Source organism: Lepisosteus oculatus, chromosome 22, assembly GCF_040954835.1.
Source record: "Lepisosteus oculatus isolate fLepOcu1 chromosome 22, fLepOcu1.hap2, whole genome shotgun sequence".
Lineage (NCBI taxonomy): Eukaryota > Metazoa > Chordata > Actinopteri > Semionotiformes > Lepisosteidae > Lepisosteus > Lepisosteus oculatus.
This window is the reverse complement of record NC_090717.1, coordinates 2491223-2507536: the sequence shown is the minus strand read 5'-3', so window position 1 is coordinate 2507536 and position 16314 is coordinate 2491223. Positions and strand designations below refer to the sequence as shown.

Here is a 16314-nt window from a genome sequence, read left to right as displayed (position 1 = left end):
CTGGTGTGTGGTGAGCGTTCTGGCGCACTATGGCTGCCGTCCCATCATCCAGGTGGGGCTGCACACTGGTGGTGGTGGAGGGGAGTCCCCATTACCTGTAAAGCCCTTTGAGTGGAGTGTCCAGAAAAGCGCTATATAAGTGTAAGCAATTATTAATTATTATTATTATTAACTACTTGGAAGTGCATTTAGAACAGGAGAGTAGAAGGCACCTTTTTTCACTCAAAGGGTGGTGGGAGTCTGGGATAAGCTACCCAGCCACGTTGCTAAAATCAGTACCTTTGGTTTCGTTCCACAAACCGTTGAATGCGTTATTTGGTTTAAGTAGATATGAACTACCAAATGCCCTCCTTTCATTTCTAACCTTTCTGAAGTGGTGAAACTTGAAAACAGCACTACAGTTGAATTACAGGGTCCAGTAGAAAAAATATGCTTTTTGAATGTCCAGCAAAAAATGCGTATCCTCTTGTGTTAACTTGTTATTGATGGCAACACCAGTGCAGGATCACAGAGGGGATTGACTCTGGAATTTAAGTGAATGGGGATATTAACTGGAATAACAGCATGAAAAAGTGCCACTTTTTAACAGAACATGGGTCAGTTGTGCTGCCAGGCTGCATAAAACCTCTGTGATCTTTTGACCAGATGTCAATGCAGCAAAATCCAGAAGGAGAGTGTTCTCAGCTGTGACCAGTCACAGGTCACAAGGGACTCTCTGGCCAGTTCTTGACAGCCCGTGAATAAAACCACACTCCTTTAAAACTCAGACAGCAGTGACATAAGGGCCTGCTGTTAACTTGGTTATTGGCCATTATCGATCCTCTTCTTGTTTTTCTTGCTGATTAAGTGACGTGTGAGATGTCAGTCTTTTCTTTTTCAATCCAAAGCAGAAACCTGTTCAAACAGGGAAAACACAACTTATCCTCCGATCCAGACTTCCAAGAAGAATAATTCACACATCACAGTTCTAGATCTCCTTAAAACTAGAAGGAAACCTCTTTTAGTTTGTCACCCACAGTTTGGTACTGAAGCCTCTTTGTTAAATGGTTTGTTTGCCAAAACTCATCAAAAGCAGTAAAATGTTCCCACCTATGATACTAAACCATATAGCATGTCTGTTTTTTCCCCCCATCTTCATCCTGATCTGAACTGATTCTTTCTGAAGTAGATTCTCAAATAGAAACCTTTATTTCTTCATTGAAATCAGTGGTCCAGTAATGTCCACTAAGTGGACGCAGAAAACAATGGAAAGACAAGTGAAATGTTAGCTGACGCAAGAGGGCAGACGTTTGATTATAACATTACAGGTAAGTCACAAGCACTGGTCAGGCTAGAAGAAATTGCTTTCACGTGGTTTCCTGGAAGGAATTTGGGTGGGAAAATCCTGTCTCATCCCGGCGGAAGAGCTGGATAACCTTTGCCCCTCGCTGATCTCTCCCATCCGTGTCCCTCTTCCGCCAGCAGCTATCGATTGTGTAGTGGGTTCCTGGGGTCCCTGGTCCGAGTGCGGCTCCCTGTGTGGGGTGGGAAGCAAGGAGAGGACCCGCCAGGTGTCCGTGCCTCCGCGCAATGGAGGGGCGCCCTGCCCCGACTTAAAACAGCGACGGGGCTGTTTTGGGCACAACGCCGTCTGCAACTCTGCCAGAGGTAATCCCGTCTCCTCCCCTGTGTGTGCCAGCTGAACAGCTGAACCAAGTAGTGTTCGCTAGTACTGGGGAACTGATTAATCCTAACTCTTCTGCTCCGAGCTCCCCTGTAACTCGGGCTTCCTAAAAAAAGTAGAATTTCCCTAATTTGTGGAAATCTTGGGAGCAAGGAAACCCAGATTGATCAATAAGGATCGTCTCAGCATTCCCAGTATTCAGGTAAATATTCATGTTCAGGTGACTATTCTACTTTACTCTTGTTTTACTGCAATGCTTTCATCAATGCAGTGTGTTTTCCTGGAGTCCCTCTTCTGCAATATTTTAAGGGGAACTGCAGTCCTAATTACTAAGACTGGTTATTAAATCTCGGTGACAAAATAAATTGACGTTATTGCAAAATTGAACAAATTTCGAAATAAGTTCAGAACTTTGCGAAAGTACCGTGTGGCAGACTAAGTGACTTAAACCTGAGTAGGCTGTTGTGCAATGGCTCAAATCTAACACACACCCCCCACCTTAAAATTCAAAACCTCAAACCTTACATATCAGTCCGGATATATTCAATATTTCTGTTTAATTTTATTAAACATGGGTGTTAAAGAACAAAGGTGAGAGCAAATTATGACATGTTAGTGACCCTTCCTGCTCACTAGTCTCTGTAAGTGAAGGAGAAACATGGTCTCCTTACAACGTTCATCCTTTTTTGTCTTTTTGAACTCATGTTCACTGTCGAGCAGTTGGCTTTTCAGAACAGAGTGCCCACACACAAAACGGCAGATCAGATCAGCAGAAAGTCAAACTGTTTCTTTTTCCAAGGGGTATTCAACCAGCCAAGAGATGGGTAATAAACACAACACTGCTTCTGGTCCCATCGACAAGATTCTCATGGAGATTCAACATGACGTACGATCAAATAAGAAAGGATTGTGCAGCAGACATTTCACTACAGAAATGTTCTAATGTGATCTGCATGCAGAGTTAACAAGTAGTATTTGTCGACAAAGCTGTCTCAATATGTTGATTCGATATGTCTATATGTTAAATTCAGTTCAAGTGCACACATTCAGATCAGCTCTTCCAGCGATGGCACAGGCTATGGTGCAGCCAGTCCTCCAACAAAAGTGCCATAATTTTTCTTGCAGGTGTGACTTGCTATAAAATAGCCACCAATGTAAATGACAGAGCACTTTTGCAAAACTTGAAAACAAATGTTTGGATTTTAGTTGTTTGGCAGGTTGCTCTTTTTTTGCATTAATTAAAGTATCTAAAACACATCTTGTCTTGTACTGTATGTGTTGAAAATATTCATGAAAATATTTAATATTAATATAGTAGCGAAATTCACTTGGTCTAAAGCATTTTTGCTATGTAATAGGGCTATTTTCAAGTCACCGGACGTTTTGTTGCCTCATTCTGAATCACAGACAATGATGGCACTGCGCAGCTCTCGAAATTTAGTCTATTTTCCGTAGACTAATCCATATGTTTCCGTATACTTGGTAGTGTCATTGTGGTTTGAGATGCACTCATCACTGCCAATTCATTATAACCCCGAACTGTAAAAATAACATTGCAGTTCCCCTTTAATAAGGCTCTGCTCTCTTCTGGTTCTTTCAGGATTTGTTGTTGAGTATTTTAATCCTTGTGGAGTTCTTGATCACAGTTGGAACAAGGAGAACATCTGCAGCAGCTGCATCCCTTCACTGGCAAGAGCTCAGTGCTGCCGCAGTGTTAAAACATTCATTCTGTTTAGGGTTTGATGTGGCAAAAGAAGCTGCATTGTCTTTGAACCTTAGCGCAGCTCTGCTAAGGGAAGAAACGCAAGATAAAATTTGGACTGTATGGTCTCTACTACACCCTTCTCAAAAAGGTTCTAAAGAATGATTTACTTTATAAAATGCACACTGTACTGTTTGAAGATAACTGTATTTGTGGACATTAAAAGAGTATGGGGTGGAGTGGTGGCACTGTGGCTAAGGGTCTGCACCTGTGGCTGGAAGGTTGCCGGTTCAAATCCTGCAGCCGACAGAGGAATCCTACTCCGTTGGGCCCCTGAACAAGGCCCTTAACCCCAGCTGTTCCAGGGGTGCTGTATAAATGGCTGACCCTGTGCTCTGACCGCAAGCTTCTCTCCCTTTTTGTGTGTCTCATGGAGAGCAAGCTGGGGTCTGTGAAAAGACAAATTCCTAATGCAAGAAATTGTATATGGCTAATAAAGTTATCTTATCTTATCTTATTATGGACTCTTGTTATTCTTGACTTGATTTCAGAAGGCTCTCTCCCCCTTTCATCAGATTTCCCAGTGTGTTTCCCAGTGTAACGTAACACAGTGCTTTCTGACTGTGACTGAGATTCCTGCAGGAGTCAAGGCTGGCAAAATGGAGAATCCTAGCAGCTCCTAGTTTCCAGGAGGTGGCAGGATGTCTGTGAAGCTCATGTCAGGCTCTGTGGAGTTGACGCTGTCCAGAGGAGAATGGATCGATGAACTGGTTGATTGGAAGGCCATGTCTGTCCTTCCATATTATTGATCCTCTATACAGGAGCTGTTACTGTGAACTCAGCAGTACAGAAGCATTTGATGATCCCCAATGCAGTGGATATGTAAAATTTAGACTGAAAGCACTTGAGGTGTTGAAGAGCAGGTAGGGCTCTGATCCTGTAATCGGAAGATTGTGGGTTCGAATCCCAGTTTAGGGCACTGCTGTTGTGTGACCTCTGAGAAATGAAGGATAATGGATTTAATCTGATGTGTTATTGAGCTGTTGTTTTCCCTTTCAGAGGTGGCCAAAATCTTGCCTGATTCCTTTAAAAGGAACTTCAAAGACCCCTGGAGACGGCCACACATGCTTATGAAAGAGGAGAAGCCCAGGTAGGCCCTCCGTTGAGTTGACTCTCTTGGAATAGCTCACAGGTCAAACTCCTGGACAGAGAGGACATATTAACGTTTGGGACAGTTATAAGCAGCTTTTTCATTATTTTTAACTAAGTGTCAGAAACTATTTTTCTGCAGTATTTAAAATGTTACAGAACAATGCTAGTAACCATTTTTTATTTAAAAAATGAAAACTGGATGGGATTTTAAAGAATGCCATATATTTCTGCAATAGTGCTTTACCATAATACAGGAAAGGTCAAACTGTTGGTACAACCTTATTTCTTTTCTTTAGAGATTTGAGGGAACAAGTAGAGGTTAATTCTACACTGAAATGCATACAAAAAAACATCATATTTGGGCTTTGGATCCTCCTGTTCATTTGTGCTTTTCTTTTTTTCCTATTGTTCAGTGTGGAAATAGCCTCTACATGTTCTTCTATTCCAATAGTTTAGTAACAAAAGGTAATCTATTGTCTGTCTGTCTCTACCTGTCATATTGAATATTTGACATTGACCAAGAAGGAGTGTGTGAACAATTGCACACCTTAAGCAAAAACGTGAAAAAGTATACAAAGGTTGTGTTGTTTAAAAATATAGTGTCTGAGAAGTTGTTGTTGTCAGATCACCCTGTTGAGGATTTTTCAGAATATTTGGCAAGTTTTTACAGTTTTCTTGCCTAACCATTAGATGTTATTTTCAGCACTTCGACTGTACTCTCCATCTCATTTCAGTTTGGTTTTCCATAATATTGCACCACTAGTGTGGTCACAAACAAAACAGAAAAACCACAAATGACTGCAGGAAAACAATTTTATTACTTCATTATGAATACTTCTGTGTGTATCCTGCCTTGAGCCCGTTGCTTGCTGGGATAGGCTCCGACTCCAGCCATTCTCCTCAGCTGTGAGCTCTGTTAGGGTTGTAGAAGGTGCTGAGGCATTCCCTTTCAGTGATTATCACAGGATAATTTCATCACTATAGAGAAGAACACAGACAGAGCTGTCCAATACCATAACCCATACCTTCACCATCGGGAATGAGATGACGAGAGTCACTGCAGGTCAGAGCCCATGGCAGAGTCACTGACAACACGTAGCTAAAATCTTGTCTTGGGGAGGTGGGAGAAATCAGAGCACCACCATGAAAACTGATCTAAACTCGGAGAGACCATGCAGACTCCACCCAGACAGACACAGAGGTACCTCAAGACCTTAGCTGCAATGCTAAATCCCCTGCCACACCTGAACCATAATTCCAAAAACACAAATTCAAGTTCTTCTTCCTTGATTTATGATGTTTTTACATTTGGATCTTTTTAGAAAATCTGGTATAATTAATTATGAACCGCTGGATAATATATATTTGTAAATATTTCCTGAGTGGAAATGTTCGTCTTGTTGGGTTCCAGCTTTGATTTCCATGGGCCATTTCATCCTAGATCCTTCGCGATCCTGCTGTGTATTTAAAAATCAAATACTGTTCACTCAAACCGGAGGTCTTGAATGATTTCTAAAGCATAATTTAATTAAGAACATCACATTCTAATTTCACTCTGGGTGCAGCAGACTTATTTGTGCATTTGGAGGTATTGTATATTGTTCATGGTGGCTTAATCAAATTTAACTGGATGTCATATAAAAGCAATTTGTCAGCCTGTACTGGCTTCTTGCATCTGTTTCTATATATTTTTCCAGAGCTAAGAAATTAAGAAGGAAACCTAGTAATGCAAAATAAAGCCTCCAAATACAATAGGATATTCAAACTTCCATATACAGTATGTAAAATACACCAACAGTAGAAACGTAGTAAATGTCTGCTACTGCTCTTTAAAACCGCAAATCATTACATTTCCAAGGAAAACAGTGCTCACTCTTGAACATAAGATTTATGCTCGTGAAAGTCTTGCATAATGTGCTATTGACTAAAAAAAAAAATAGCCTGAAAAAATATTTGATGATCGGATTGCGTACCATTACAATAGAAAAATCAGTCAGCCCTAAAATTAGGTATAGACCCTCAGTCAAGTTATTGTAATAGTTACACTTTTAGTAAGGCATTGAGATTAGTGTTGTCTTAACAATGGGCTTCTTTCTACAGATAAGGTTTCCTCTTCATGATTATTCTCATCTTTAAAAATTCTTCTGATTCCTTTGATACTAAATATTATTAGAAAGACGTTGTGTATCTTCTCCTGAGACTTAGTTATAAAATGATACAGAACATATATTGGATCTTTGCTCTCAGTATTAGAGTTTTGTAGTCTCTGCCAAGAAGTTGCAAAATAATTTCCTTTTGTTCAATTTGTCTTTAGTATGCCATCATCAACTGGAGTCCTGTGGGTTTTCTGTCATCTTCTGCTGTGCAAATGGCTGGTGTGTGATAAGCTACTCAAAGCTCTCTTTATTTTTTACTGCGGGGAATAAGAGGCAGAGACATTTACTGTAGGGTGCTGTAACATTCCTTATCAGCATCACATTGTTGTATCTGAAACATGGTTGAAAAGTGCAACAGCCTTCTTACTGCAAAGATGAAAAATGAACAAGTAAAAAATACATGCACTACAGTTCCCCCAAAAAACATAAAATGTCTTGGTTTGAAGGCTTTTCTTTTGTCAAATCAAAATGTGCACCACACTAGTTTGCCAGTGCATGGTCCTACCTTAGATTGAAATGGGTTTTATTGGTAAAGAATTTAATTACATTCCGCCTGAGGAGGCAGATTATAATTAAAAAATAAGAAAGGATACAAAGCTGAGAATTAGACATTCCAGACCTGACCCTGAGATCAAATTACTTTTCTCAGATAAATTGGCCAAACAACCTTTTGTGAAGGACCTATGTTTCTCACACTGTAAAAAATTAAATGACCTTGTATGGGACTTAACATTTAACAAGTCTCGACAGCATGGGAGGACAAGGGAGCAGAGCTCCTTATTTCCAATTACTGAGTTGGCACTGGCTATGCATGTTGCCTTAGCTGCCAGTTCTTCACTTGTTCACAATGAACATTTCAAACCCAGGTGTTTTCGGTTCACTTTCTCAGGTGGTGGTGTCAAACATATTGCACGTGAGCTGCTGGAAAGGCGTTTATAGTTTTGAAAAATAATGCTGAAGTTGTGCAACACAGAACTGGACCTGGTTTGTCATTGAAGTAAATCTGTTTACTTCTTCTTAAGCTGCAGGTGTACAGGGGGTGGTGTTTTACTGAAGAAAAAAAAGTACGGTCTTGTGTTTTCTCTTTGAAGGCGTGCAAACGAGCAAAAATATTTTTCATGTCAGACAGAACCTTCTTAGTTATCCTTGCAAAAATAACCTTGAGGTCTCTATGGAACCCAGTACCTTTAGAGAACTGGGACATTTCTCCAATACACCTGTGGGCCATTAACCAGCTGTTGTTGTAAAGGTATACATTAACTTGAATTAAATGTCCTCGTGCCAAGGGTGTTGCTGTTAAAATCTCTTGGAAATGTATTCACCAAACTGAAGGCCCAAAGGACTATAACCGACCATTCCTAAAATAAAAGTCTTTCATCCAAGGAAATGTCTAACCAAGCACGTTTTCAGGTTACTATGTATTTGAGTTGTGTGACGAACAAAAGGATGATGAAGTATGTCCTTGCCCAGACAGGATGGGTGTAGTCACACCTTTCCATTCTGGTCTTTTTTTAAGCCATTTTGTTTATTTTTATACCCTTAGCGAACATCTATTAATAAGCTGGCTCCAAATACAAACCTCTTGTTCTCGAGATTTATTTAAAACTGTTCGTTGCTAGAGACTTCCTGGTCGATAACGCGTGACCCACAAAAACCTTGACAAATAAAAAAGACAAGTCTAATGGGTTATATTTATTATCTTCTATGGTTCTTGGATTGGATCTTCTCCACGGGAAAAAAAGTGACTACATTTTTCCCACCTGCAACAAATTAAATTTGTGCCCCAATTGACTTTTAGGAACCTTTGCTATTTTAAAGGCACTGAATGACCTGTTATCTTCCAGAACCCTTGTGAATTTGCCACGGCTTGCTTTCTCAGACAGGCGTATCTCTGGCTCCAGTTTCCTCCTGTGGCTCAGACTGGCAGTGGGTGGTGTTCTTGCCTGGGAGGGCAATGTGGCCTTTTGAAAGAACACAGCACTGCAAAGGAGAACCCACACCAGCATTTCTCGGGCTGTTATCCAAATCTGTAGAACAGCAACACTCTCTCATTTTTCTGTTAAGATTTGGGACTTCAAAGATTCTAATTTATCTAAACGAAGGGAGAAGAAAACAATCTTTAAAAGCTTCTAAACTAAGATTGAAAGGAAGGTTTTTTTCGACTATTTTCTTAAAGCTAGATTGAGGTTTCTAATGATACGAGCCACGTCAAAAGAAGTGAAAATAGTCAACCTCTGAGAATTCAGTGAGAGTCAAGCTTTGGCCTTCACTCTGTGTCACGCAGTGTATAGGTCTTACAGCACAGGCCCTGCTGTTGTAGGACCAACGCAATAAAGTGAAGCAAACAAGCTACAGGGCAGTAAAAGGAGGTGTAAAATAGGGCTTAACAGAAAACAAGAAGAAACTGAAAGCATTGTTCAATTGCTTCTCATGGTCCAATAAATGCTGTTAATTTGGCTTATGCTTTTATCCAGCTGACTTGCATTTGCACCCACGTATACAGGTGGGATATTTTAGGGAAACAATTTGGGTGCGGTAACTCTCTCAAGGTTTTAACAGCAGTGTTTTAACCTGGGTTTTGAACCCACAACCTTCCAGGTCTGAGTCCAGAACCCCTGGCCACTGCCCCACCCTGCTACCTGCAGTGGGCTCTAAAATGACTGAGGAAGAGATGCAGTGCAGTAAAGATCTAGAGGACAGTAGCCTTGTACATTCTTTCCTCAGATGATAAAACTTTTGTTTTATATGATTTCAATGAGATGAGGGGCAATCTGAATACGTATAGCAGAAAGTCCAGTGCATTGAAATTATAGACCTTTGGTAATATATAGTACTGAAAAGGTATCCATGCACTATGGTCTGCTCTTTCCCACCCTGGTCCTGAAAACAAGCATTTTCCTCCCAGAGGAAGACTCTCAGCTTGCCACCTTATAGCACTGCTCGGGAAAGCAAAAGGCTTATTAAGACAGGCGCCCCATGGCGACTCCAGCAGTTTACAGTGAGGTTAGCTGACTTTCACTCCTCCAGTAAACAAAAACGACAGTGGAGAACTTACAAACAGGACATAAATCCTCCCTTACAAATCTTACAGATGTAACTTCGTTGCCAAAACTCAGGATTGACGGTGTAATGCCATATTTTGGATTTAAGAGAGCATATTTTTGGTTTCTTTTTACCAACTACTTAGAAATGTGGTTCTTTCAACTTTATGCGGTTTGCAATCCGAGGGAATTGTTTGATTAAACCATAAGTAATGCAGTTTCCCACTCGGTAAAATATGGAGCACAGCCCATTTGTCTTCCTGCGGTTTTAGAGGAGATCAGTGACTTATGTACAGAAATCTCTAACAGAGAAGATGCCTTTTTTCTAACCGGAACTAAATTTGAGTTTGCTCACCTTTACCAATAAATTTCAGCGTTTTAAGTAAAAAGCCATGTTTCAGTATGACTGTGCCTAAAATCTAGTACACTATTGAACATAAGGTGCAAAAATAGTAGAAATCGATGCATTACTTCCTCTTTCTTTTCTGCACTTAAGCCTGTGTGTTTTTATACCCTCCTCTAAAACATAAAATGATCTTTGATGTCATTGTATTCATAGTGCTTTAACATGCAGCTGCCTGCTTTTCAACTCCAGCAATTCTTTTGACAATTTCCTTTGTGCTAAACTTCACAAATGTTTAGGATATTGCATGATCCGGCCCAAATGAAATCAAAATAAAGCTTCTGTAACTCCGACCTGGAAAAATGTTTATATAGATTCCATAAGAATTTATCTGGAAGGGTAAAGAGGAATTCCTTCAGGAGTAAGGGAAAGATGGACAGAAGTGTTGGCCCATCAGGTGTGGAGAGCAGTCCTCCATCGCTGTCAGTCCTTACTGTCAGTTTACACGGGACAGGATCAAACTCTTGTGGCCGTAATTAATTACCTCTAACAAAAACAACTCCAGGAAATCTAGTGTAAGGAATTCTGACGACTGCGATATCTTAGAATCCCTGGAATCGCTGGAGGCAGATGTAGAGGGCAAACGAGATGCGATCAGTGGATGAAAACAGCTTTTTGCAGTTCAAGTTCTAGAGACCAAGTTTGCTGCAGGAAGACAAACTGAAGTCGTGAGGCACGACAGGGGTTTTAATCCAGGACAGCATGAAGTGAGAAGGAAGAGCGCTTGATAAAGACCAGACAAACGAGTCGGCAGTTTATAGATCAGAATTACTTCTGAGCTATAATTAATGTGAATGGGCAGACCCCCTTCACATTAACAACAAGGGAATAATTCGTATTAAGGGAATTGAACTCCTTGGACTGCCTCGCTCTGTGTTTGCCCTTTGTCTCCATTCCAGCTTATTCTAAGTTTAGCAGTAAGATCATTATTAAAGCCAGATGTATTCTTTCCACCCAATTCACTAAGAAGACTTGACAAGCAGAAGGAGGCCTAATGTCCGTTTAAAATCACGTTTTCTGCGGGTTGAGAGCTGTCCTGCTTCTGAGTCTGCGTGGCAGTATTCCCGGGTTTATAACGTCATTCTGCTCTGCCGCCCAGCTACTGCGTGTACCTGCGAGTGAAGCAGGCTAGCCAGCCGTGTCGTCTGGGCTTCTGGTCCACCCAGCTGGTGAGGGAGCGAGCCGTCTGCGTGGAGTGTCAAGGAGACGCGATGGGCAGCAGGGGGCGCTGTGATGGAGAGGGCCTGGAAGGAACGAGGTAAGGAGTCTTACGGTAACGCTCACGGACGTACAGGTGCTTCTCTCTTAACTTGAGCTGAAATTAACCTGGGGTAACCATCTGGGTGTCCCAAACCCACCATTGGCCCTGGTGATACAGAGACACTTCTGTTTTATTTTTAAGTGTCGTTCGTTGTTCTTTTTCGTGGAGGGGCGATGCGTTTTCCTGCCGAACATCTCGGAAATCACCCGGAGTTTGAACCGCTCGCTGGATCGGTTTTCATGCGCGTCCATTTACATTGTGCAATACCGGCACCTGCTGTAGCAGCAGTCACTGCCAGCTGGAGCTGTGCGCGAAGTGTTCGTGACCGTGTCCAATCCTGTAGGAACGCGCACGGACTTGCTTTCGGTGGAGTTCAGTCTTAATGAAATGGTACAATGTGTACCTACTGTGAAGGCAGTCATTACAGCCATGAGGGCTCTCCCACGACAAGAACATGCCGTGCAATCGATTCCACTGAACTGAAAGTTCATTTAGGATAATGGAGGTATGACAAATGTGCTGTCCCGTGATGATCACACAAAGTCCGGGATAATGAAGTCCCTAATAATTACGAGATAACACATGGAATATTTTATTTCATAGGTTGGCAGCCATGTTCCCGTAATTACAAGCGCTGACAGAATATTAACATTGGTGTGTTTGAAGCAGCCGTGGAGAAATGGTTTGACCTCGGGATTCCACCCGTGTACGAATCCCACATGCAGCCCGGGAAAAGCCCTTGTTTCACCGTCTTCTTTCTTGCTGTTATGTTGCAGGACTTTTTGGACTGCAGCGTCGGTGCCGGGGTGCCAGGGGTCGTGGGTCCGCGAGTCCTCCGCCGAGGAGTGCAGGTGTCCGGCGCGTTCCTTCATTTTCGTGTAGGCGGCGCGTCAGGCGCCCACGAACACGCGGGGAACTTTTCGGGGGGGGACAAAAACCTGCCAGCCACCGTGGAATCGTCACAGCCTGATGACGTAGGAACGAGGATCTGCCTTCTTGTTAGACGTCTTTTGATACACCTCATGTAATAAATCTTAATTTTTACGCGCACGAAAACCGTATATAACGCCACATAAATGTGTACCTTTTACTTCAAAGCACAAAAAATATCTGTAAGCCTTTTTACCTCTGAAACTTTGCTATCTACCTCCATAAATGCAGCTGCATTTAAATATATAAATATATTATTTTGCTGTATAAATGTTCTACTCTACTTGTTATTACAATTTAGTATGAGAGCTGCTCAACAGCAGCTCATTTAATCCCACAGCTACTGTGTTCTAATTCTTTCTGCACTTAGAGCACAGCTGAGTCAAACGGAAGTCTGTGCACTAGGGTTTCGGATAAAGGAGCTCATGCAATATCTGAATTTGGGGATATATTCAGATGTTTTTCAAGCACAACAAGGCCATCAATCCTCCAAGCTCTTATTCTGGGAGGTATTTCTTGAGAAATTTAAAATAATGTGTGTATCATAGTTGTACAACATTGGATCACAAACCTCTTTGATAGGGTCCTTTGATATCTCTGTGGTGATCTTTCTTTCCCATATTACTTCATTGTCAGGAGACCACATGCTAGGATTCTTTATGGAGGGGGAATTCAAGACACTAGGGGCCGTAGTTCACTTATTGAAAGCCTGTCCATATTTTGTACAAACACCTTTAGTCACAGGAGAGAATTTTAAGGAAGAAGCCTGTGTTGAGGTAAATGTCTGCAGAACTGACACAGTATGTTAAGGATTCTGTTTGTTTTCATACTACTAATTCAAATTATTTCAGTGAAATACTGGAAACATTTAACTGAAACACTGTTTTCTATTAATTAGGCTAAAAAATCTGTACCATTGAAGTAGACCTCAATGTTTGTTTTTTCTAAAGTATTTCTCCATTTGCTGAGGTGACTAACCTTTGGTGTTTAATTGTCTTTCCCAGTTTTTATCCTTACTATTCTTATCAATGTCATTAATGTTTATCATTTCCGTGATATCTTATCTGTGTTTTTTTAAATGATTGAAGTTTAAAAACATACTTTCACCAATGTTTTTAATTGCAGTGAGAAATTTGCTTACACAGACGATTATAACGACCAAAGAAATCCTTTCAAAGCTCAGGGCTTTCGGAAATAAAAGTGGGTCTCAGCTCAGTATAAGTTTCGGTGTTACCTTGTAGTCGCTGGTGTGCTCCAAAAGAGTTCACACAGATGTTTGGTAAAATCTGTTAGGAGAGAGGAATTGAACTAAAAATGCTTTGAAAATGACTTTTTCATTCAGATTGAATTTATTTTTTGCAACGAAATCCAAGTGTCTGAGCAAGGTTTAGACACATGAAGAAATTAAATTGGATCAAGAGATTCTTGACTTTGCCCAGTGAACGCAGGGGTTGTCGATTTAGAATATGATAGCATAGAAGTGTACAAAGTATCTATCAGGGAAGTAATTATTAAATATAGTGATGAAGAAAAGCCATGGTCTCCTCAGTGTGATATATTTGAATACACAACATTGTGTATGACAAAATATACTGTACACCACAAGTAATTTAAGTCATTGACAAAATGCTATCACAAGAGAAATACCAATCCAAAACAGCTGATATAGCTCTTTTAAGTAGGAAAAGAGTTGTGTTCTGCTTCTGGTCAATTTAAGGTCCTTCTACTGAGTATCATTGGGATTACAGTAATTTATGTACTTTTACTGTAAGGGAACAAAATAATGCATAACTTATTTTTAATGACAGAAAGTAGAGGAGTCCTGCAGGATCTTGTTTTTTTTTTTTGTTTTGAAGCCCAGTTTCTCCTCTGTGGTCCCATCCTAGGCATCTCATTTCAGATAAATCAGCATGGCCTACATGGAACACAATAGCCTCCAAAGTGATTCATATCCTTGCTGGACTGCTACTCAAAGCTGGTTCAACATTTGCTGTCACAGTCTGTCAAGGGAATAGATTTGGAGGGAACTGTATGTGTAAAATGGAATGCTATTCAAAACGATTTTTTATCTTATTGTTTTATAACCTTCCAACACTGTATGTATACTGTATATAAAACATATATACTACCAAAGTTGTAACTTTGATGTTTATTTGTCTAGACGTCAAACCCACCATTTTTGTATTTTCAAATAGCACTAGAGCTCCTATAATAAATTGTGGATTTTTAATTTTTTGTTTTGTTTCATAAAAACAGATTATAAACTGTAAAACTGTGTGTTTTAACTCAGGTTTTTGAAAAAAAAAAGTAAATCCAAGGGCTATTACAACTTATAACGTCTTAAGCTCAGCTGTGACGAGGCTGAAGTTCAGCTCACAGGTGTCCAAAATAAGCTTCTCAAAGTTGGTGACTTCAGTGTTATACCTGTTGTTGAAGTTAGAAACATTTGCATTTCTCTTGATCCTGTGTTGTCATTTGCGGCTCATGTGAGGAAACGCCCAAGTGCTTCTTTCTGACATCTGTTGGACCCAGGTTCAGTCTGTCTTAGGCTGAAATAGGGATACATGCCTTTTATTTCCTCATGCTTAGACCTAGTTAAGAGCTTCATGTCTTACTTGCTGGGGTATCTTCTACATTTGAATGGGCTCCAGTATGTCCAGACTCCTGCAGCTCTTCACCAGCACGTTTCTCCCACTCTCTGTATGCTGCACTGGCTTCCTGTGAGGTTCAAGGTTGGTTTGAGGTTTCTCCTGCTCGAGCTGATGGGCCAGCACCAGATCAGGTTAAGGACATGATGCGTGAGTATGGTCCAGCTCATACTCTGTGATCTGATGACTCTCGCTCCTGCTCCAGCCCAAGCCCGGACTCCACAGTGGGCATCTGTGGGATTCACTGCCCAAATCTATTACACTGGGACTGTCAACGTTTTCTAGCCTCTCCCAAGTGCCCATCTTGTAATGTATAATGTAGTCATACGCATGGTTTTACTGGGACGATTAACTGTATTTTTTACCTTTGTGTTTTGTGTGTGCTGTTGAACAACACTTTACGTTCCTGGAACAGCACTCATAAATAAAATTGTATTCTTATTAACAGATTTAATGAACTGTGACACTCTCAGTTTCAGGATTCCAGAAGGTAGATATACAGTTTATATATATAGTTTAATTTGTTTAGAAAAATTTGAAATAAGAAATTATCATGTTTAAAGCACTAAAGATTGCTATATTCACAGAAATATTCTGTATATTTACATTAACTTGCTCTTGTAGGTTTACAAGTATTTTAGGATTACATCTGGCTTAACCTTATGAAAATATTTGCTTAAAATTGAATGAGTGTGTTTGTAACTTCTTCAGAATCACTTCACTTGTTGTAATTCCCCTTTCATCTTAGGGAATGCTTTGCTTTTTGCTTTCCGATGGTGGTTTGGGACTGAAAATTTTGTAATTGCAGCTTAAGACCAGAGGTATTTTTGGTACATTCTTCACAAAGAATATTTACTTATAACTGTTAGTTAGTGAGATGTTGCTCATCTTCAAGACGACAGGTGCTGTTTAACCCGCCCAGTTTGAATTTGCAGATAAGCACCGCAGGTGAAAAACTTACTATGCTTCTGCCTGTCCAGCAACTCTTAAATCAGGAGCTGAGGAACAACTTGTGTAGAACCGCAAAAGTTGACTTTGTCTTAAAAATGAACTCCTCTGCCTTATCTGTGTATGAGTCTGGGTCTTTGTGTGGATAATGGTATGCTTTTCTGTAACATTCTTCAGACACATACTTAGTCATTAGATTATAAGGAACAAGTAATAGATTTATTCCATGCTGAAAAGAGAAGAAAACAACATTTCGGGCGTGATGCCTTCTTATACTGAGGTCATGCTTGGATTTCTTTCCAAACAAAAAAAGGCAAAAGTTTTAATTGTATTGTCAATTATATTGTAACGCTTACGGCCGACAAGCACTGTGTGTAAGAGCCGGCGTACCAGAGCGGGTGACGTCACCG

The 16314-nt window shown here is 40.6% G+C and overlaps 1 protein-coding gene across 2 annotated transcripts in view; it reads left to right on the top strand.

Annotated features, from left to right (window-relative positions):
• The window catches only part of LOC102692166 (somatomedin-B and thrombospondin type-1 domain-containing protein), a 33225-nt gene extending 18687 nt beyond the window's left edge, over positions 1–14538 (top strand). Inside the window, exons 2-5 of one of the 2 annotated variants that reach the window (XM_006640150.3) lie at positions 1465–1647; positions 4425–4515; positions 11217–11375; positions 12155–14538. In XM_006640150.3, coding sequence (XP_006640213.2) covers positions 1465–1647; positions 4425–4515; positions 11217–11375; positions 12155–12260 — 539 coding nt within the window. In that variant the 3' untranslated portion in view covers positions 12261–14538. Of the gene's footprint in view, positions 1–1461; positions 1648–4424; positions 4516–11216; positions 11376–12154 lie in introns of both variants that reach the window. The other variant, XM_015365939.2, reaches the window with a different exon arrangement.
• Positions 14539–16314: the final 1776 nt, after the last annotated feature.